Source organism: Leishmania infantum, chromosome 24 (genome assembly GCF_000002875.2).
Source record: "Leishmania infantum JPCM5 genome chromosome 24".
Classification (NCBI taxonomy): domain Eukaryota; phylum Euglenozoa; class Kinetoplastea; order Trypanosomatida; family Trypanosomatidae; genus Leishmania; species Leishmania infantum.
In genome coordinates, this window is record NC_009408.2 from 814,397 (window position 1) to 836,119 (window position 21,723).

A 21,723-nucleotide genomic window follows, 5' to 3' on the forward strand; every position below is an offset into this window, starting at 1 on the left:
TTCGACTCTGAATCCGGCGGCAAACCCTTCAGCCAGCGCGCCACCCTGCTCATCGGCACGCACCCTGCAAAGCTGTGGCGGCCAGAGCAGTCCGTCTCGCTGGGAGAGCGCCCGCCATCTGTGGTGAGGCTGTCCGCGTACCGGCCTCGATGAAGCGATAAGGTGTGCGACTTGAGGGAGGGGCCACGCTGGTGATGGACGGGTGTCACTGCGCGGGCGACGACTGCAGCTGCGGTACCTCATCCACCCCCGAGGAGCGCCCGGCACCCGACGTGGGCATAAGGACCTTGACGCGACTCCGGTGCCGCAGATGTGGAGCTGCGCACCCTCCTCGCTGCTGTGGAGGCGGCTGAGAGCGAGAGCGAAGGAGCGGCAAGGCGAGATGAAGATGGAGAGGAGCCTTCGGCTGCCGTCGACAGCAGCAGCAGCAGCAGCAGCAGCGGTGCGCGCTAAGAAGAGAGAAAGAGGGAAGGAGGGGGCGTGCGGATGTGAGAAAGTGCGCTGCGGTGAGGTTTAAAAAAAAAACATAAGGAGGGTGTAGTGGGTATGGTCTGCTGAAGACCCTAGCACATTGCACTTCTCCGCTATAGCATGCTACTTTCTCGCGCTCCTACCGTTGGTTCTGCTGCCTCGTCGAAACAGCTGCGGTGTCTTTCTGCCAGCGTGCATCGCTGTGTGAGGTGAGGGATGCATGATGCCCGCTCAAGTGCAGGCGCGACTCCTCGCGCTGCTGCGAAACAAAACGGAGCATGAGACAGGTGGAGGGGAGGGACAAAGGGAAGGGCAAGGGGCTAATGCGTGCACGCCGGGAAGATGAGGTGGAGCAACGGGAGACAGCTTCAAGGCCCACATTCGGCGAGGGCGCCATGCGGTCTCACAAAATGGTGAGGCGCAGCACGCCGTCCCCCCACTCCTTGTCGCCTTCAGGGGCAGCGGTGAAGCGAGATTGGCCTTCCAGGCCCGAAGAAGCAGAGGAAGTATCATCAGCCCTCGTCCCTCGCGGCCGCCGAAGCGGAACTTGCGATTCGACTGCCGCTACCGCTACACACATATACATGTGTCTCGTTGTTGTGCGTGTGTTCAGCTTAACGCGTAAGTGCAGAAGGAAAGAGGTGAAGGAAGGCACAGAAGCACGCGCTACACGCACAGAGACACACTCGTGGCGCAGCAAAGACGCTCTGGCGAATCCACACACACATACACACACACACACACGGACAGGGGAGCGCGATCAGGATGCAGCTGCTTGCTGAGCGCCTCTAGCTTCAGCAAAGACCAGCAATCACCGTGACTTTAATGACTGCATTGTGTATATATGTGGATGCAGGTATGTATCTTACTGCACCTGTGCAGCTGTGCGACTGCACCGCTGTCTCGTTATTCGCTCACAAAGCAAGATGGAAGGGGGACCACAATGGAAAGCATAAAGAGCAAGCCCAGCCCCAGGGATGAGGGAGGGGGATAAGAGGGAGGGAGGGAGGGGGTACGTATTAAGCGCTGCACCACATTGCCATGAGCTCGCGTCGCATCCGCTTTGCCCCTCACTCATTCAAGCGCCGCTCACCGGCTGTCACGCAACGCTTCGCTGTGACTAGCCAGCTACTTGCCAATGCGCAGCCGCTTACACGTCGCATCCTGCTGTCTCTCCAACTCCCGCTGCCGATCACCGAATATGTCGTAGTTTGGCGGTGGCTTCGGTGTTCCAAAGCCTTCTTTGTATTCGTCACTCGAGATGCACACACCCGGTTGCCGCATCGCTGGCGTGTACTGCTCGGCGCACTCGAACCCCCACAGGTACATGCAGATGTTCCGCGTAACCCAGCGCCTGCGGCTCGCCTCGGTGAACAGGTCATGGCGCGGCCCCACCATGGAGCAGCCCGTCAGCCACGGTATCACCCTCTCATACACAAAGAGCAGTACGCAATCCCAAAACGCCGGGCAAAGGCGCAGCACCCACGGCAGCGTGTCGACTTTCAGCGCAATCCACGAGCGCACCATGCTCGCAGCGTACAGCTGGCACACTGCAACTCGCTTGTCCACTTTCCTGGCATGGTAGAGGGCACCGCTGTGAAAGGAAATGAGGGTGGTCTGATCGTACATGTAGTCCGGATAGCGGCGGTAGAGTTCGAGCACCTTGTCCGTGCATAGATACGTTCGCTTCAGATCTTTCACCTCGATCAACATGCGCATGTTATTATCACGGCAGAACAAGATGGCTTCCTCCAGTGTAGGAACGCGGACCTTTCCCGTGGGGTCGGCCGTGAAGGTGCACTGGCGCAGCTCAAACAGCGTCAGCTCATCGATGCGGCGCGTCGGCGGGACGTCGCGGAGGTGGCCGTTGACGAAGGCGTCGTGAAAGATGACGACTTCGTTGTCTTTGGTGAGGCGAGCATCGCATTCGATACCGCCACACCCGGATGCGGCTGCGTGCCGGAATGCCTCCAGCGTGTTCTCCGGCGTCCCCGCCACACCACGGCACCCACGGTGCCCGAACACGACGCCGCCCCACAGGAGCCGCGACGGGCCCACGGGCAGCTGAATGTGCCTCAAGTACGACCACCCCAACGCAGCCCCGACGCTGCCGAGGAAAAGTACTAGCTTCATCGTTCAGCGCGGCAAGGGAAGGACAGAGGGGGGGGGGCCAAAATGTGAACGCGCGAGAGACTGGTAGTCGTTTAGTGAATATGCACACGCGCACACACATGCACACTCGAGCGTATGCGTAGAAGGCAGTTGGGAGGCTGCAGTTGCTGTGACTCTTCAGCGTTCCTGCGTTGTGCCACATGCCGCTCACAGGCGGTGGGCAGGGGGGAAGGAAAAGGGGAGAGGGAGAGAACCGGCAGTGGCCAGGTAGTGAACCGGAGGAGCAGGGAAACGGAGTAGATGGGAGCAGGGGAGGTTGCTGGGTGAGGGGAAACGACACGCACAGGAGGAGTGGAGACCCGGACTGCGTACCAGGAGGAGGAGTATATGGGAAAGAGCGAGGTACAGGTGAAGGGCAACCCCCACTCACTCCCTCACGCACACGCCCTCAAGTACATCGTATCTGAGGTGTTTCTGCACCGCATGGGGCGGCGTTAAACGGAAGGCACCCCGATTGCCTCCACACATCCCTCTACGTCCCGAGTAGGGTGCTGCTACCACTCTCCCTTTGCCATATCCTGCTGCCGTGGCTTCCGCAATTGCTTGCCCGGCTGCCTTTAGCTCGGAGAGGAGACTCAAGAGAAAGAGGCGCCGCACATGCACGGCTGCACACGTGCGTTCAACAGGTTTCGGTATGTCCTCTTTATTTGTTGTTCTACCGCAGAGTTTCCCCCGTCCCTCCTCCCCATCGATACGCGCACAAAGAAGAGAAAGGAGGTGGTCTGATACGCCGTGACATGTTGTCTCGGTCTGCAGAGGGTATGTCGGAGGTGGAAGCCTCTGTGCTGCGCGTGAGCAGCAGCAGAAGAAAGGGCGGCACGCGCAAGCGAGGGCATAAGTGCGACAGGGACACCAACGGAGGCGATGGCTGATCAGACAGGGACAACAACAGCGGCACTAAGAGGAAAGGCTACACAGCGCGGCACACCACAACGATGACCACAAACAAGCGAACACACGCTAACGGTGTCTCCCCTCTCCTTATACACACGCACTACATTGGTTCGCTGTCTGGTGAAGGAGTGAGGCCTGTGCGCCCTGCACGCGTGGGGACGGCGGCGGACAGGGGAGGGTGGCAGAACACACCGACGAGGAGGTGGGTCATGCGTCTCTCTCTCTGTCTGCAGGCGGAGGCGGGGATAGAGAGGTGCGATTGGGAAACGCAACACGAGTCGAGACAGCGAAAACGAAAAAGAGAATCACGCAACGCACGCGCACACCTCAGCACTCGGTAATACCGGAAATACGCACGACACCACCGGCAAGAATGTGGTCGGGTGCACACGCACGCAAGGTTGTCGAAGGATCGACGGCGGCGTGCTTTCCTTCGGTGTGGCTTCTCAGAGGGCAAAGCGATCCATGGGGAGGATGTCCTGGTGCCTTAGCTCCCGGATCAGCAGGTCCTCCAGCTGTAGCATGAAGGGTTTATCAGCCGCCCCAAACCAGTTGACGAGGTCCACACTGTAGTAAAGGGCATGGTTGGAGCGCACCCACTGTAAGCACTGCGCCTTGTCATCCGCGAAGAAACCCGCCTTCACAAGCCGCAGTACGTAGTCGGGCACAACGACCGAAGACTTGCCAAAGACGGAGGCGACCTGCTGCTGAAAGAACTGCACATCCACCTGCAGCTGCATCACGAAGAGGTCGCTCATGCGCTTCTTGGAGAGTTTGCTGTACTCCCGTACCAGCACGGCCTGCGCAGCGAAGATGAGACGCTGCAAGAAGACCGATTCAAGAGCCGGGGTCGGCATCGGAACACGTCGCTCGTTGAGCTCCTTCATGCTGCCTACAAGCTGCGCCACGTACGAACTCACCATCACTTCATCCTTTCCGCCCTTCAGCTTCGCAATGCTTTTGCAGACGCTCTCCATGGGGCAGATAGCCTGGCACAACCGGTGGATGCACACGTGCAGCACCTCGTGCGCCGCCTCGTAGAGCACACGGCACCGCAGCATGTAGGACTGCACCGTGGTCGCCGGAAGGAGTGGGCTCATTGTCTGGATAGTGGCCTCGTAGACAAAGATGAGGCTGAGCACCGACTGGCATGCCACTGTGCGGTTGCCAAGGGCAAACTGCTGTGCGGCGCTCGTGAACTCGTTGGACAGACGGCCCCACACGATCGGCGGGAATCGAAAGGTCGTCGCGTTAGCGCCGCCGGCACCGCCACCGCTGCACAGACGCCGGATATGATCCTTCGGTGTATACTGCCCATTTACCGCCCCCACCGCACGCTCCCCTGCCGCGCGCACCTCGGCCAACACGCGCTGCGCTTTCGCAGAAAAGTCGCCCTGATGCTCGATCGGCACACTGCGCGACACCGACACAAAGCTGTCCACGACAGTGTAGAAGTAGAGACACAGCAGCTCATCGCACCAGCCAAGGATATCGGCCGCCAAGGGAGGAAACCGCACTGCTATGCGGGCCTGGTACTCGAGGAATGCGTTGGCGACGGAAATGGCGCTGGAGGTGAGGACGGAGGGCGGCATGTCCACCGACGACGCAAGCGTAGCGGTGTCCTGGATGTTGGCAGGCGCGCTGACCGGCGCAGTCTCTAAGCCAGTCTCCACGTCGCGCATCGTGGAGGCGTTGTCTGCAGAGTCAGCGGTGGTGGCCGCCGCGCAACCCGTCTTCGCTGTGGCCCAATAGACACCGAAGGTCTGCGTTTGCACAAGGCTGGACGTGTCGGCGGGCTCCAGCATCTTTTCAGTGAGGAACGGGTTCTCCATAAACGGCATCGCCCCCGCGGCGAGGGAGCCTTCGTCGGTGCTCTGACGCAGGTAGCTCTTCACCTCCTTGATGAAGCTCTTGAAGTTGCTGGGGGACAGCGGCTTCACCATGTTCAGCGACGGAGGAGAGACAGGACTCACAACCCAGTCGTCCTCAGCCATGAAGGCCAGCACCTCGTGGGCCTTGGGTGTCTGGAAGTGCATCTGCATGTGACGCAGCAGCACCGCCTTGATCTGTGTTCGGGCCGCAGCATGCTCCGCCTTTTCAATTCCCAGCACGCCGAACGCCTCTGTCAGCATACTCACCACCACGAACAGGTGCAGCACACGGTCTGGGTCGATCGAGGTGAGGCGTGCGCTCGAGAGAACCACCGTCAACTTCTCGACCAAGTCACAACCGACCTTACGACCTGTGTCCTGCACGCGCTGCAGCGCCTGACTGTGCAAGCCGGCGTATGGAGAGTTCCCGCGGCTTTCCTCTTCGTGGAGCCGCACTACAGTAGAGTAGAGATACAAGAAGTCCATCAACTTCGAAGCCATCTGCCGCACGCCGACGATGAGGTAGTCGGGGTGTATGCCCTCTGCAATGTCCTCCAGTGGGGCGTCTTCACTCTTCACAAACGACACCTCTGTCAGGGACTTGCACAGAATCTGAATCGCTGCGCGCCACACCAGCGTTGCCACCAACGTGCACGTCTTACTGGCACAGCCGAGGTCCTGTGAGGCCTCAAGCGCGTTGCGGTACCTCGGTACAATGAACTTGTTCGTCAGGCAGTCGGTGAGAACCACCTCGATGCAGTCGGTGAGCTTCTTGGGGTTGTCACGGTACATGCGCCACTCCGCCATCACCGGCTTCATGCAGTAGATCTTTGCCAGCGAGCTCTCCATGTCGATGGGGCCTTCCCGCTTCAGAAAGCCGGCCGCCTCATGCACCTTGCCGCTGGAGATGAGGTTCATAAGCTGAGTTCGCTTTCCACACATCGCCTTCATCGCCTCCAGTAGCTGAATCGTCGCCTCCACGTTCTCCTTCGTGCGCTGCTGCGCCAGCAACGCCACCTGCGAAGCCACAGCGGCCTTCGACTTACGAATCGCCGCGCGCGCCTTTTTGCAGTCGCTCGAGGTCATGAGCAAGCTGTCATTGATGTCGCGAATCTTCTCCGTGCCACTCACGAAGGAGTGGTGATGCGCCAGCACCCGTCGCTTGAGCGTTGTGCTAACAATGTTGCACTTTTGGCGCAGCTCCCGCATTTTTCCCTCCGCGGCCTCGCGCATCAGCCGGCCCTCGGCCTCGTCGTCAGTGTACGCAAAGCCGTCCAAGTGCTCGAGCTCGAATATGGCAGGGTCGTACGTCTTATCAAAGAACTTCTTGTCCACCTTCTCCTGCACCTGCGCGTCGGTGAGCGGCTCCTCATCGGAGCTCGCCACATCGCTGGCCTCGTCCGCCGCCACGCGCTCTCCCTCGGCGTTGCGCACCTCGGCTCCATATTTCATTTGGAAGAAGCGTCGAATATCGCCGTGCGACATGACGCCGCCGGTCACCGAGATTGCCTTAAGGCGGTCCACCGGGATCTGCTTCAGCACCGACTTCGTTTTTCTGTAGCCGACCCTCACGCCCTTCATCGTCTCCTTCCACGCCGCTGCGAGGCTCTCGGTAACGTCCTCCATCCTCCTTCTCTGCCGGCGTTGCAGATGTGCAAGCAAGCCCCTTGCTGTCGAGTCGATGGCGCTGACGCTCCTATCAGCAATGGATGGCCAGGGAGACGCACACGCGCGCAGGCCACACGAGAGGTGGGCCTCCTTCCCTTGTTGCTCCGGCCGGGCGTCGTTTTCTTCTGTTTTCGTTTTCTTCTCGGTGGTGTGTACTCCTCCACAATGTCAAAGGCGTGCTTCCCACGCTCACAGGAATGGCCAACAACGGACGTTCCAGGAACAGTCGGCGGAGGGAAGGGGGAAGGGGGGGAGGGAAGAGAGCAGAGAGACATGAGCGCACAACGGGGCGAGAGAGAGTGTGTTCGCCCCACCCCCTCCACCGTCTGAGATTTCACATCAAGGAAAGCCGCAGCACTAATGGCAGTGCCGTAGTGACGCAGCGAAACGCGAATGCGCCTTACACGCACCACCGCAACACTCTCTCACCGCCAGAGACGCGAGCAACACCCGGGCGCGAGAGAAAGGGAGATGGGAGGCCTGCGTTGGGGGGAGAGATGAAAGCAGATGTCGCCTTCCTTTCATTTTCACTGCTGTTTGCTGGCCTTGACAAGCATACTCACCCACGTACACACACAAGCATACGCACCTCTACGTCTACGCTTACGTCTATGGGCGTCATTCTCTACTGTACAAGTAACAAAAGGTCAGTGCACGCAGACAGCACCACCCAACACTGAGGGCCGCTACGAGGAAAACCGAGGCCCCTGCAGCGCGTCCTGCTGGCGGAGGCGTCGGCCCACTTCCAGCTGCTCCTGTTGTTTGTCAAAGCACAGCTGCATGAGCTGCTGGGCGTTGCGCAGCTCCTCGATCTTCTCCATCAGGTCTCGCTCGCGCGCTTGCGTTTCGGCGAGGGAGGCCTCGCTAATGTTCTTGAGCGACTCCACGTTCGCGCACCGCTCACGCAGCGCTGAGGTTTCCGCCTTGTATGACTGCAGCTGCCCGAGGATGTCTGCCTCGTGCTGGCGCAGCGTTTGTACCTCTTTTGTCAGCTCCTTCACCCGCTGCTCCAGGCTCTCCCCCTCGCGCTGGTACCTGCGCCTCTCGGCAACGGCAGTGGCGAGCTCTGCTTGCGCTGCCTCGAGTCGCACATCACGGGTCCGCTGGGTCGCCTGATGCTCGGCGACGACGCGCTCGTGGCTCAGCCGCGCCGTCTCGAGCTGTCCGCGCATGAAGTTTATCTGCTTTTGCAGCTCGCCGCAGCGCTGCTCCGCGACTTCGCGGGCCTCAACGGCGGCCATCAATCGCTCCTGCTCCTTCGTGACCCTGTCGGCCTCTTGCTTCGCCTCCCGCCTTGTCTCGCCCAGCACGCGTTGCAGCGCGGCAACTTCTGCACGCAGCTCCCGAAGCTCGTCCTCGTTGTGCTTCTGCTCCACGACTCGATCATCCAGCTGACGCTTTAGCTTGTCGTAATGGTGCTGCAGGTTTCGACGCGCCTCCTCGGCAGCGCGCGCATCACTGCTGCGCTTCGCCTCATCTGCAGCCACCCTCTCGTGCAGGGAGGCCGTCTGGCGTTTCTCCATCTCCAGCAACGCTGTCACGCGTTCCAGAGAGTCCTTCAAGGCGTGCGTGCGCTGCTCTCGGTCGCTGTCGGTGCGCTGCGCTGCTTCTTTGAGTGCCAGCACGCACCGCTCCGCCTCAGCCAGCTCTCTCTGAACACGCGCAACTTCCTCGTGGTGCTCTGCCGCGGCAGCCTCCATCCGCCGCTGGTGCGCCTCCTCGACGGCTTGCAGCTCCGCCTTGTGTTTCAACTGAAGGCGCGTCAGATGCCGCTCCGTGTCCCTCGCGCCTTCGCAGAGATCGGCTGCTATCTTCTGGGCGACAGACCAGCTGTCCTTGGCAACGCTTGCGGCGCGGGACACGGTGCCGCTGTGCGCACGCAGAACAAGTTCCATGCACGCTCGCTTCATTTCCGTTGCCTCCTCCGCGTACTCCTCCAGTGCCAGAGCTCGGGACGCTGCGACGTGGCGCTGCAGCTCGCGGTAGCTACCCTCTGCAGTCAGCGCTCTGCGCTGCACCTCGCGCAGCTGCATTTGCAAAGAGGTCGCGAGCTTCTCGGCAGCCACGGCACCGTTCGTGGCGTCGCGGAACGACTCCTCCTGTTGGCGGCGCATCTCTTCGTAACGCGCCTTCACCTCACTGACACGTGAGTCCACGGTGTCCTGCGCTCGCCGCAGCGCCTCCTCCGTCTCCGTGAGCTTCTCCATCAGGTCGGCTTCCCGCTGACGATCCTCCTCCTCGCGCTTCGCCGACGCCCGCACCCGCTCCTCCATGCGCTGCAAGAGGACCTCCATCTTCGCCTTTTCCGCCTTGTACCTCTCGCGAATCGCGTTGGCGGCGGCTGTCTGCCCCTCGGCACGCTCAAGCGCCACCACTGTAGCTGCCTTGACTTCCTCCACCTGCTGCAGCGCCTTCTGGACCTCCTCCTTGCGCTGCTGGTACTTATGCTCACGACTGTCGAGGGTGCCGGTGAGCGTTGTCACTTGTGCTTGAACCTCTAGAAGCTGCTGCTCGGCGCGCGCCTTGTCGCATTGAAGCGCGGCCACCTCCGCCTCTCGCGCCGCCACGGCCTCCTCCAGGCTGCGGATGCGCTGCTGGGCGTTGTCCATGTGCATGCGGCTAAGCTCCTGCTGATGCTGCAACTTTTCTAGCAGAACAAGACTCTTGCCCTTCTCTTCGTTAAGGTGGGGAAGTACCGTCGCCTGCTCGCTGCGCAGGCGCTGAATAGTGTCGTCACGCTCGTGGATCGTCTGGCGCAGCTCCTCAGCAGTGCGCTTGGCAAGCGACTCCACGTCCTCTGCGTGGCGTGCAAGGCGTGCACAGTCCGCATCGCGCAGTTCCCCCTCCTCCTTGAGGCGCCGCAGCTCCTTCGACTTCTCGTCGACGCAGCGCTGCAACCGCTGTTGCTCCTGCAAGGCGACACGCAGCTCCATCTCAGCCTTGTCAAACCGCTCCTCCGTTGCCTTCAAGGAGAGTGTTAGCTTGTCACAGTTCGCCTTCTCCTGCATGACCTCCTTGAAGGCCACCTGCTTCGCCTCTACGCACTCCCTCACCTCCATACGGAGGGCGGCGATGGCACCGTCCTTCTCGCTCAGCTGGGCCTCCACCGCAGCAAGGGTGGCGGCGTTCACCTCTGCGGTTTTCCTGATGGCCACCACGCTCTCCTCTGCTCTTTCTCTTGCTGCCTTGGAGTCCAGTTGAGCCCGCTCCGCCTCCTCAATACGCTGCCGCAGGACGCCTTCACTCCTCTCATGCGCGGCCAAGCGTTGCGTGAGCTGGGCAACCTCTGCCTGCTGCTTATCGGCCTCGCGCTGTAGGCCCTGAATGATCATCTCCTTCGCTTCGATGGCGTTTTGCAGGCGGCTCATCTCGCTCCGCATGCTCTGCCGCACCTCCGCGACGTGATGGAGTTCTTTCTCCAGCCCCTTTGATCCACCCGCCCTCTCACTTAGCTCCGCGCGCGCGAGCTCCAGCCGCGCGTGCAAGTCCTGCACCTCGCTCTCGTGGCGGCGCCGCATGTCTTCTACGGCGAATGCGTGGTCGTGCTGAAGCTTCTGCAGCTCCTTGCCGTGAACGAGCTCGGCACGGCGCGTCTCCTCCTCCTTGTCTCGGAGCTGCAGATGAAGACGCTGCACACCGGCCTGCAGCTCCTCCAGCTTCTGCGCCAGGCTATGCTCGTCGGCAGCAGTGCGCCGTTGCGCATCCGCCAGCTCCGACTGCGCGCGGCTCAGTTGGTGCTGCAGACGATCACACTCCTCAGCTCGAGAAGCCGCGGCAGCCGTGGCAGTGGCCAGCCTCTCACGCAGCTCTGCTTGCGTGCGAGTCGCCTCCTCACGAACGCGAGCTAGAGAGTCGGCGCTGTCGCTGATCGCCCGCTCTCGGGTCTCGAGTAGCCGACGCGCGCGGTCCGCCTCGTCCTGAGATTGCCGCAGCTGCTCCTGCAGCGTGCGGTTTTGTGCCTGCACCCCCTCGTGCGCCTTTTCCGATACCGCCTTGTAGCGCTCGTGTTGGGCGCAGGCTGCCTGCAGCTCCGCCGTGGTGCGCTGGAGCACCTCTTGCGATCGCGCCAAGGACCGCTCCAGCTCACCAACGCGCTCGGCAGACTCCATCTGCGCTCGCCGGCACCGCGCTGCCTCCTCGCGCAGCTCTCGTTCCGTTTGCTGCTTCGTCAAGTCCGCCGTCATGAGCTGGTGCTTAGTGGTATCGAGCGACTTCGTGGTGGTCTGTAGCAAGGCCGTCAACTCCTCCACGTCTTGCTGCGCTTTCCGAAGCTCCTGCTTCGTCGTACGGTGATCTATCTCGCCGCTAGAGAGCGCTTCTTGCAGTTTTTCTATGTCTTGATTGCTCTTTACACGCTCACTCGCCGACTTTGCCTCGAGTGCGGCGAGCGCCGACGTGTGCTCGTGAATCGGCATCATTTCCTGAATGCGCGCCTGCAGCTGCTGCGCATGTGACCGAGCCTCACCTAGTGTCCGCTTAGCTACCTCCAGCTCACCCTTGAGGTCCGCGACAGCAGCGGTCTGCGCCTCCAGCTGCAGCTGGGTTGCCGCCCATCCCTCGTCGCATTTCGTTTTTTGGGCCTGTACCGCCGCAAGGGTGGCCTGGGCGTTGGACAATTCACATTCCAGTCGGTGAAGCTTTGCCGCGGCTTCAGCTGCCGCAACCGCGTGGCTCTTGGCGTGCTCCTCGCTCTCCTGCAGTTGCTTCTTGAGGGCCTCCGAGTTGAGCACGAGTTTGCGAGTCGCCTCCTCATCACGCGCGGACTGCGCCTGCATCTCCTTTAGTTTTTTGCTCTTGCTCTGCAGCTGCTCCGAAAGCTGTCTCTGCTTTGCGGTGTGGCCTTCCTCCCTCTGCCCGGCAGCTGCCTCTTGATCTTGCAGTTGTCGGAGCAGACGGTGAAGCTGGTCATCCTTGTCGTTGATGACTCGCAGGTACTCCTCTAGGAGCTGGTCAACGTGGTCGCCCGGTACTGGCCCACTCTTCTGTGCCCCATCGGAGACCATGGTGCAGCAGCTCAAAAATGCGGAGCCGGTGTAGCGCACTGTTGTCAGTCACCTCGTCTCTCGCTCTGTTGCTCGTGTGTACGCGCTCTCTCGTGCGAAGAGAAAGGGACGGCGCACTCCGTAGACACAACGGGTAGCAGGGTAAGAGGATGGCCAGGAGACCGATGAGATACGCACAGGCCCGGCTCACCAAACTAAGGGAAGTGGCAACGCCAAGTGCGTACCTGCAGACGAACCACCATCAGAGGAAGAGGGGAGGGGAGCGAGGAGGGTATCGAAGAGCGATACGTTGGTTGACGAGTGATATGCTTATGGAGATTGCGCAAGTGGTGATCCACACAGATGAGCACCACTGCTGGGCGACGGGACGCCTCATGACGCCACGACCCAGCGCACACGCTGTGGCCCGCACAGATACCCAGTCAATGTCCACTCCGCGCCGCCCCCTCGTTCGGAGCTGGCGAAGGGACCAGATCGACTCTCCCTTTGCCAGGCAGTAGGACAGCCCTGTGGCGCAAGGTGCCACCGTGAACTGTAAATACAACTCTTTGGCGATACTCGCACAACACGCCGATGCACCGGTGCATTCACCAGCAGAAATGTACCCCAACCTCCGGCAGGCCACTATGCCCTCTCACACCCACTCTAGCTCGATCGCAGGCATGGACGTGGGGGGGGGGGGCACAACGATGACCCAAGCAAAGGCAGCCCAAAGGTGTGCACCATGAGAACGAGAGATAACATACACGGGCTATGGCGAACACGGTGCAGACATACTCTCTATGGGTGTGATCCAGGTCAAACCTCAGTCAACATGTGCACCACACGGTGTGGCAAGCTGGACTTTAACTGCTCCCGTGATTCCGGCGACTTGAGCATGAGTGTGGCGCGGCTGTGCGCTGGCACCACTGCCTTTCCGCTAAGCGCATTATTCTCCATAAGCTCCTTCAATGAGTTCGCCACTCGCTTCACTGCTTCGGGGGTAGTCACCCATACCACACAGCGGCTGCGACGGCCCTTGAAAGGCGCTACCAACGCCGCCCTGAGCTGATCGACCGACTCGAAGGGTCCGGGCAGCGTAACGACAGCGCTGCCGCTGCACTGAGTCGCAAACGCCAGTGAGTCCAGCCCCTTCTCCTCTGTTCGCCAGTGGACCCCGCTCACCCCGGTGCGACGGCTGAGGACTGCTTTTGCCAACCGATTGGAGGTAGAAGCCACCACTGCGCACGAGCACGGATGCCGCTCCCGCGGGGAGGCATACGCACTAGGTGAGAGCAGCACCACAAGACGCGCCGCTACGAGAGCCAACGCAACAGTTAGCAGGGCAATACACCACCACTTGTAACGTCGAACGAAACCCGCGGCCTTTTCTACTAGCCCCTCGACACTTCGTTTTGCCTCTGCTCTCGCGGACAGGCTGCGCTGTTTTTTTTTTTTCTCAGCAGCATTCACGCTACCTCTCGGCGACTGCGATGTCGCTGCTGCATCGTGTGTGCGGCCTCGCGTCGCAGCCTTGGACCCGCTTCGCGTTTTGGGTGCCATCTCTCTCCATCTCACACAAACACAGAGACGGCCAACAGCAGTTCCGCCAAGAGCCGCTCTCAACCGCACCCTTCGCGTGTATCTCCTCTGCCGCGCCGAAAATGATGCGCGCCGGCTGGGACGCAGAAGAGAAGAGTGAGGGAGCGAGAGAGACATTGAGAGAACGCGGAAAGACAGACAACTCGCGCGCCATCAGATAAGTGCGTCAAGGCAGCATGCTCAGCAGCGTCGACCTCGAAGGCAAGGAGGGGAAGTCGCAGATGCATCAGGTGCATATGACTGCCGTAACTCCTGCTCCACGTGGAGTGTTGGGACACGTGCAATGGAGTTGCTCGTGCACGCGTGTGTGGAGACGCTCCAACACAACTCACCACAACAGTGCGGCGTGATGCAGGCGGCCGTGGGGAGCGAAGTGTCTCTATTTTTCACATGCGCATGTGTTCGTTATCCCGCACTGTCCATGTAAGGGGAGAAGACGATGCGCGGGCGCCAACGGCGAAACGAGACAGAGAGAGCGGAGGAGGAACGAGGGACCGAAAGGAAGGGGCACGGCGCAAAGGCACTCCCAAGAAACATTCGTGATCATGTGCTTGTGTGAAGAGTTAGAAGAAAGGACAAGCGGCACATGGCGCAGCGCATCACTCTCTCTACGCGTGCGCACTTTTGAGGGTTCGCAGTCACCACTCTGGCGGAAAAAGACGCTTCGAGGCGTCGAGCGAGGGCAGTGCGCTGTGTGCCTTGTCACTTGCGGACAGTAGCGGTCTTGAAAATGCCGCCAGTCTCTCGTGGCGCCGTCCCAGATCCTCGATAGCCAGCATCGCGCATTGTGACGGGGCCCATTGCTCGCTGTGCATATTATGGACAAGCTCCATGGCGTAGGCGGCATCATCCTCAGCGTTGCATGCTTCCAGTAGATGCGTGTAGGTGTACGGAAGAAACGGCACCTGGTCCGCCTGCTGCTGCCTCCCAGCCGCGATGGCGCCCTTGGCATTGCCGCTCTCTTGCCGCGCGCGGATCAGCGCCAGGTGGCAAACGCTGTCTAGCAGCATCGTCTTGTGAAAAGTGGCAAAGATATTCTCCACTTCGTCATAGTGCTTCCCTTCAACGCACGCCGCCAGCGCGCAGCCAACGCCGACCACATCAGGACGCACGTTCTCCCGCTTCATCTGCTTGAGCACCTGCAGTGATTGCGCCCATGCCCCAGGGTGAACACACTGTCGCAGGATGGAAGTAAAGTGGCTCACGTTCATCGCGACCCCTTCCTGACGCGCCGTGTGCCACAACTCCACTGCGCGGAACCAGTTATTCGCACTCGGATCCAGAAGCTCTTGTTGGAGGGCGTACACGTGGCCAAACTGGTGCATCCAGCCTCCGCCGTAGCGAGGGAACAGTCCCTGACCAGAGGTGGGCGGATGCATGAGCAGACTGAAAGCAACAGGGGGGGAGGCGACACGTCCAGGGACAGGCGGTTTTCTGCTCTTGGCATAACACACGGCGATCCGGTCGACGCTTCCGTGTAGGCAGACAGCTTGCCGTGCTGCAGTCGATCTGCCTGCTAGTGAGGTAGGTGAGCCTGCGACTGCTCGGCCGAATGAGGGGTGGAGGGAGGTTGCACGCCCAGTTGCACAGCAGCTGATGGCACACGCCTGAGACTACCGAGAAACATGTAAGAAAAAGAGAGGGAGAAGGGAGGGGGCAGCCAAAACAAAACGGGCGGAGATGAGATGGAGATGCAGAAGGTTAGGTACAGGAAACAGAAGACCACTAGCATGGCGCAAGCCGAGTTAGGGTGGAAGATGGAGAGGGTTCAGAGAGTAAGAAGGTTGTACTCTCTCCTCATACTCCGTGTACACACACACACACAAACACAGCACGGGCAACGATCACCAGCTCTTCGGACCACCACTGCGCCCCATAGCGGCAGCGCTGCCGGTGCGTCAGTGCTGCATATCAGCCTTTGCACATTTGTTTGTGGCTTTGGGGAACCGCAGTGTGAAACGAACTCGTGACACACAATCGCTTACAGCCACACAAGTAAAAATAAAGCAAAAAAAAAACAGAGCAAGCAAGCTTCCCTCTTGGCTTTCATGGAGACGGTAGGAAAACGCACGACCACAGCAACGCCGCGTCGCTGGCACAGACAGACACACGGATCACAGCACATGTTGGTCACTCAGTCTCCGGTCCGACGAAAACGCGCATCACCCTGTAGCGTTATGTATGTGTGTGCGCGCGGGGGGGGCGTATGTGTGTTCGCCCAGCAACCATGCGGGAGCAGACACACACACAGACATAGACACAGACACAGGCACGCACACCGATGCACCGATCACTTGCTGCGCTGGCGCATGCGACGGCGGCGCAGCTTTAAGCGCTTTATGCGCTTCTTGTGCCACTTGGGGCGCATGCCCCTCGGCCGGCTGACGGTACCCATGTTTTCCTTTGCGTGCACGGAGGTGTGCGTATTGGAGCATTTGTGCGTTTTTGTGTTGGGTGCGAGGGTGCGCGGTGTGCAAGGCCGGAGAAAAGTAGTGCAGGAGAGGAGGGAGCAGAAGATACGCTAGGGAAAACAGCAACAGCTGCTATGTTTGCGTTCGGCCCGATTAGACATCGCGAGGGAGGCGAGCACGGCGCATTGGCGCTTGCTTCCATCAAGGATGATGCTGCAGACACAGTGCGTAGGCATCACGGTACGTACGTGCACTGGCACCACGTCACTCTGACACGCGCACAAGCTTCGAGTCTCCTCACAGACCAGTGGCGAGGGGCCGGGGGGTCGAGTGCCCCCAGCAGCAGGCCAGCCTATCGCCAACTACGCGCGCTTCGCCTTCTTGCTCTTTTTGAAGAGGGTGTAGACGAGAAAGGAGACAAATAGGACGAAGAGAAATGTGCACGCGGGTGTGTTCACCGGAGAGAAGGGGAGAGGGCAGAGGGGGGAAGACGAGGTCGCCGAAAGGGGGTTTGGCGACGACGACGACGCAGCAGCTGCAGTGCCCTCCTTAATGTTGTCCAAGCATACACACACACACACATGCACGCGTCAAGACAGCGGTTCTGGGAGACTCCAATACAGAGAAGGCATAGAGCAGCTTCAGCCCCTTTGCGCTCTCCACTAGCGAACACGCTCACGCACCGATGCACCGATTACTTGCTGCGCTGGCGCATGCGACGGCGGCGCAGCTTTAAGCGCTTTATGCGCTTCTTGTGCCACTTGGGGCGCATGCCCCTCGGCCGGCTGACGGTACCCATGGTGAATCTGATAAAGGAGGGAAGGTTCAGGAAGTAAAGTCGACGGAGACCACAAAGGGGACAGAGAGAGAGACGAGGGAGGGGACAGTGGAACTGTAGCGACGCATCGGTTAGGAAGTGACGAAAAGGACAGTGATAGCACAGGAGACGAGTGCATGTGGCCGAAACCCCACACACTCGATCGTCGTGCAACAGAGCTGCCATTTTCACAGTGACGTAGAGACGTTTTGCAAACGCGAACGCGGTATGGTGAGTGCAAGAATGGAGACAGGAGAGGGTAGGGCTGGTGTGCCACATCCAAAACCAACGTGACAATGCGAGAAGCGTCACCTTGGTCGCTCACCTGTCCCGGCCATTGTGAGCCATGTCGGTTGCATACTTGGCTTCACTTTCCTATTTATACATGTGTTTCTTTTTCCGTAGTGGAATGTGCGGTGTGCGTGTGCGCATCACCGCAAACGACTGAAACAACGGAGAAAAAATCACTGCAAGAAAGATGGAATGGAAAATGAGTGAAGCGCCGACACCGCTGCCCATCTTCCACGCACCGGCACCACACAGATGGCCTCGACGATACACACGAAGACGCACAAAGATAAGCCTACAAGAAGGCACGCGCAGAACGGCATCCAGTTGTATGTTCGGTAAGGTTCGTGAGTTGTGCACAGACGTGTGCAGGTGAGGGCACCACGTCTCTGTGCTTGCCTGCATGCGTGTGGATCACCATAGAGCGGCAGTAGGCATATGCCCACACAAGAGCACGTCACACAAACATATACCTGCGCACAAGGGTGCACATTCTCAGAAGCCGCTTACTTGCTGCGCTGGCGCATGCGACGGCGGCGCAGCTTTAAGCGCTTTATGCGCTTCTTGTGCCACTTGGGGCGCATGCCCCTCGGCCGGCTGACGGTACCCATGTTTTCCTTTTCGGGTGCACGTGCGCGTTTGTGTATGAAGATGGTGAAAGAGATGTGGAGGTGGGGAGGAGAAAGGTGAAGAAGGGCGCGGGGAGCAGGATAGGAGAGGGGGGAGGGCAAAGAGGTTGAAGAGGGCGGGTGTCCATGTGGTAGAGCGAGAGAGGGAACGACGGGAGTCATACGTGCTCGTGCAGAGGCGTAGAGGGGGAGCAGGGCGGACGGAGGACACCGTTATCGTCCCCCCACCCTTAGAACGACATTGCACACATGCTGCCATTCGTTTTTCCCGCAGAGGCGCACAAAGAGGGAGGACAGAAAGAGGCGTGCATTTCCGTCCTAGAGCGCGCGTGTCTACGTTCGCCATCCACAGCGCGTGCTAGCGCGATTACGTTTACGTTCATAAAGGGAAACAAGAAACAAAGTCCGGCTGAGAGGTGTGCACAGCCTGCCACCATCCACCACCCTACTCTGACCCCGTACTCCACAACCTGTGTCTCAGTAATGACAGGGGGAGGAGAGGGTGCGGTAGACGGTTGACGGGCCGCGCTTACGTCAACAGGGAAATGAAACGAAATCAGACTGCTCCCTAGTTGGGGACCTTCAGTTTGCCCTCCCGGACCTTCGCCTGGATGTCGAGCGGGCTCTCGCCATCGACGGTGCAGCCGATGGACACGGCCGTGCCAAGCACCTCCATCACGACGGCCTTGAGATCGCTACCCATGGACTTGGGCTGCGACTCCTTGGCGATCTTGATGATCTCCGCGAACGGGATGTTGCCGCTATGCTTGATGTTCTTGACCTTCTTGCGGTCGCGCGGCGGCTCCTTTAGTGCGCGGATGAGGCGAGACGCCACGGACGGCGTCACCACCACCGTTGCCACACGGTTCTTGACGCGCAGCTCGCAGGTAACCTTCAAACCCTTCCAGTCCTTGGTGCACTTGGCGATATCCTCACCAATCTTCTTGGCGTTGAGACCGAGAGGACCGACCTTGGGGGCCAGGGAGGCTGTCGCAGCCACCTCACCACCGACGGCGCGCACCACCACGATGATCTCCTGGTTGGGGTCGAACTTCGGCGGCATGATTCGAGAAAGGCTTCCAACTGTGTGATGTGTGCGTCGTGTGCGTGTACGTTTGTGTACGCGTGCAGAAAGGGCGATGGAACACGAAAGGGTAGCGTGAGCAATGAAATAGTATGGAAAGTGTGGCACCGGTCGATGCCAGTTGGGGCGCAGAGCGTCAAAGGAAAACATCAGGCGCAGAGAAGTGCAACAAAGGAGAGCGAAAGGTAGCAGCGGTGAGCCGATGTGGGAGTTGTCTTCCCGCACAACAGAGCGGCAGGGAGGAGTGAGGGGGCATGCGGTGGAGAGGGAGGGAGGGAGGGGAAGGGCTTCCCTTTCGGGCACAGCGGCTAAAAAAGTCAGCGTGCTGGGTTCAAGCTTCTTCCCCCCATCCCTCCTTCATCCCCTCGTTTCCACTACACAAAAGAAGAACGACGTGGACGTCTCGTAGCTCATAACTAGAAGACAGTGGCGAAGCACGTCTTTCGGCGTTCTTTTATTTACTTCAAAGCCGTTGCAACCGTCTTCAGGTATGTGCAGCGCAGCGCACATAGCCGCTACGAGCAACACCGTTTAGCCAACGTTTCAGCTCCCTTTGCAGTGCACCGCACACATAGCAAAGGGAGAGGGCGACCATGACGCGATAGCAGTGGGTTCGGAGAGTTGAACACGCCTCACTCCCCCCTCAGCATCTGTTTTCCGTCCATGGACCCCGCCCCTCCTTCCACGCCTCCTCACAGAGCCGCATCTGCAACATGCTCAGCCTGGTGGCACACGGCTGTGCGTGCCTGTGCCTTGGCACGTCATCGCGAGCGTTCCGTCACCCTCAAGGAAGACAGTGCACCGCCTGTACGGACATGTCGCGTCAACATCCAGGTAAAGCTCATCAGTGGCGATGATGCCGCTCTCGTGGGTGCAGTTGTCCATTACCTGCTCAAGAAGCGCCTCCAGCTGCAGCTTGGTTTCAAAGGCCACCGCGCGGCCGTTCTCGGCTGGTAAGAGGATTTTCGTTCTCTCCACCAGCCACACAACTGCAGAGTCGCTAATGGCGAGGCAGAGCGGTTGTGGGGCGCTGCAGCCGATTTCCCTCACGACGACGCGCACAATGTCGCCTGCGGTGCTGAGAGAGATGGGCAGGAACGGGAAGGTGCGAACGTGCGAGGCGGCCTCCTTGCTGTACAGATCGGCGAATTCGTCGGTGATGAAGGCACGCATTTCAAAGAGACTCTTGCCGCGTGTGCGGCCCTCGCGGCCAAAATCTGTTGTCAAGATAACCAGCAGCGGAGCTATGCTGACGCCGGGGTTCTCTGGGAAACTGGTGCCCCGGCCTAGCAGCGGTGACAGCACGCGCACTTTGCTGGGCTCCAGCGAGGTCAGCTCGTTGAAGATGACAACGCCGTTATCGGGATAGCGTTGCGCGTGGCGTACCACCACGGGCACCACCGCGTTGCGGAACTCTGCCACCGTCATGCCATCATAGCTAGTGCCGGAGAGTACGAGGGTGGTGTCCCCAATGCTGCACGTTGCGTCCCCACACTTCTGGCCAATAGCCAGCGAGATGAGCTCGGCCAGCCGTGTCTTGCCAACACCGTTGTCACCCGCAAAGTGCAGAATCATCGGCTCGTGCATGTGCGCAAGTTTGTAGCGTACTCGCTCAATCACAGATGGGGCCACGGACTGACCCCGTATGGAGCCATCCACGTACCGCTTCAGCCGTGAAACAACGTACTGACGATACACTGGCGATGCGGGCTTCAATGGGGCGCTACGTATTGTACACAGAAGCTGCTGCTTCATTGTACGGTCCTTTCTTGCGCACAGCGGCGGCTCCGAGCAGAACTGCGCCACGGCATCAGCTGCAGGGATCACATAGATGGGTTCGAGAAACTGAGGGATGAGAAGTGCAGCAAGTACTATCACAAAGACAGCAAGGATTCTAGTGAAAACGTGCATGACAGTCGTGCACACAAAAGAGGAGCCTTTCTCTCAAGAACATCAGACGCCACTACGGTGCCAGGGCACACGTATCTGAAGAAAAGAGGATGTTATCAGCTGAATCCTGTGAAGATGCTCCACGTAGAGGCAAAACAACTTGGTCGAGTGATACGGGGCACAGTACAGCACCTGCTGTTTGGCGAATTCTGTCATGCACCCGTCAAGACTTCCACCGCCCTGTATACAAGAGGAAACAGCGATCGCCTCGCACAACACACGTGTAGATTGTAGCGTTCACCGAAGTACAAGAAGTAAAGCGAGGAGGACAGCAGAGAGAAAAGGGTGCATCGCAGAATTGGTTCATCGCCACAACGGTCGAGGAGCCTCAGACAGGGAGGTCTGCGGGACAGGAAGGGATCGCAACAAGGTACTTAGGACCTACCAAATCCTTCCTCCACACAGTAGCAGACTCTTCAGCTTGTTTGCTTTACGTGTGGATGCTCTGAATTCTCCGTCACGAACGCCAACCTCCTGAGTCCCGCACGAATCGAATGCGTTCTAGCAGACGCGCCATAGCATACGCGACACTAACAAAACGGTGAGGGGGGTGTCTTTCGTTTTCTCGCAGCCTCTCAACACACACGCATATGCCACTCTCGGGGACAAGTGAAGTTGCACGTTTTTTTGTTGTTTTACGAGTAGGGGGCAATACAGGAAAGAAAAAATTTCGAGAAAGGCGGCTGTGCGCCACATAGGCGTTCACCCACCCACCCACTCACCCACCTCCCACACACGCGCGCCAATGTGCAAACCGACAACAGAGCTGGCATTTCAAAACACCAAGTGCGCGTAGCCTCTTCTGCCCACATTGAACTGCTGCCCTCTGTCATCATTGAATGGAGAAAGCAGGTAGTGTAGGGAGAAGGGCAGAAAGAGGGGGA

The 21,723-nt window shown here is 59.6% G+C and overlaps 7 protein-coding genes across 7 annotated transcripts; all 7 read right to left on the reverse strand.

Annotated features, from left to right (window-relative positions):
* Positions 1-1,599: 1,599 nt before the first annotated feature.
* Positions 1,600-2,604, reverse strand: LINJ_24_2250 (conserved hypothetical protein; the record flags this gene model as incomplete). Its single annotated transcript, XM_001465979.1, has 1 exon — positions 1,600-2,604. The coding sequence occupies one exon, from the start codon at positions 2,602-2,604 to the stop codon at positions 1,600-1,602; it is 1,005 nt and encodes a 334-aa protein (XP_001466016.1).
* A 1,379-nt stretch (positions 2,605-3,983) lies between these two features.
* Positions 3,984-7,034, reverse strand: LINJ_24_2260 (conserved hypothetical protein; the record flags this gene model as incomplete). Its single annotated transcript, XM_001465980.1, has 1 exon — positions 3,984-7,034. The coding sequence occupies one exon, from the start codon at positions 7,032-7,034 to the stop codon at positions 3,984-3,986; it is 3,051 nt and encodes a 1,016-aa protein (XP_001466017.1).
* Positions 7,035-7,762: 728 nt separating this feature from the next.
* LINJ_24_2270 (ML protein) lies at positions 7,763-12,079 on the reverse strand (the record flags this gene model as incomplete). The annotated part of the gene is made up of 1 exon (XM_001465981.2): positions 7,763-12,079. The coding sequence occupies one exon, from the start codon at positions 12,077-12,079 to the stop codon at positions 7,763-7,765; it is 4,317 nt and encodes a 1,438-aa protein (XP_001466018.2).
* A 798-nt stretch (positions 12,080-12,877) lies between these two features.
* LINJ_24_2280 (conserved hypothetical protein) lies at positions 12,878-13,621 on the reverse strand (the record flags this gene model as incomplete). Its single annotated transcript, XM_001465982.1, has 1 exon — positions 12,878-13,621. One exon carries the CDS (start codon positions 13,619-13,621, stop codon positions 12,878-12,880), a length of 744 nt encoding a protein of 247 aa, XP_001466019.1.
* A 677-nt stretch (positions 13,622-14,298) lies between these two features.
* LINJ_24_2290 (conserved hypothetical protein) lies at positions 14,299-15,039 on the reverse strand (the record flags this gene model as incomplete). Its single annotated transcript, XM_001465983.1, has 1 exon — positions 14,299-15,039. One exon carries the CDS (start codon positions 15,037-15,039, stop codon positions 14,299-14,301), a length of 741 nt encoding a protein of 246 aa, XP_001466020.1.
* A 3,334-nt stretch (positions 15,040-18,373) lies between these two features.
* On the reverse strand, positions 18,374-18,868 carry LINJ_24_2300 (putative 60S ribosomal protein L12; the record flags this gene model as incomplete). The annotated part of the gene is made up of 1 exon (XM_001465984.1): positions 18,374-18,868. The coding sequence occupies one exon, from the start codon at positions 18,866-18,868 to the stop codon at positions 18,374-18,376; it is 495 nt and encodes a 164-aa protein (XP_001466021.1).
* A 738-nt stretch (positions 18,869-19,606) lies between these two features.
* On the reverse strand, positions 19,607-20,800 carry LINJ_24_2310 (conserved hypothetical protein; the record flags this gene model as incomplete). Its single annotated transcript, XM_001465985.1, has 1 exon — positions 19,607-20,800. The coding sequence occupies one exon, from the start codon at positions 20,798-20,800 to the stop codon at positions 19,607-19,609; it is 1,194 nt and encodes a 397-aa protein (XP_001466022.1).
* Between the last annotated feature and the right edge of the window lie 923 nt (positions 20,801-21,723).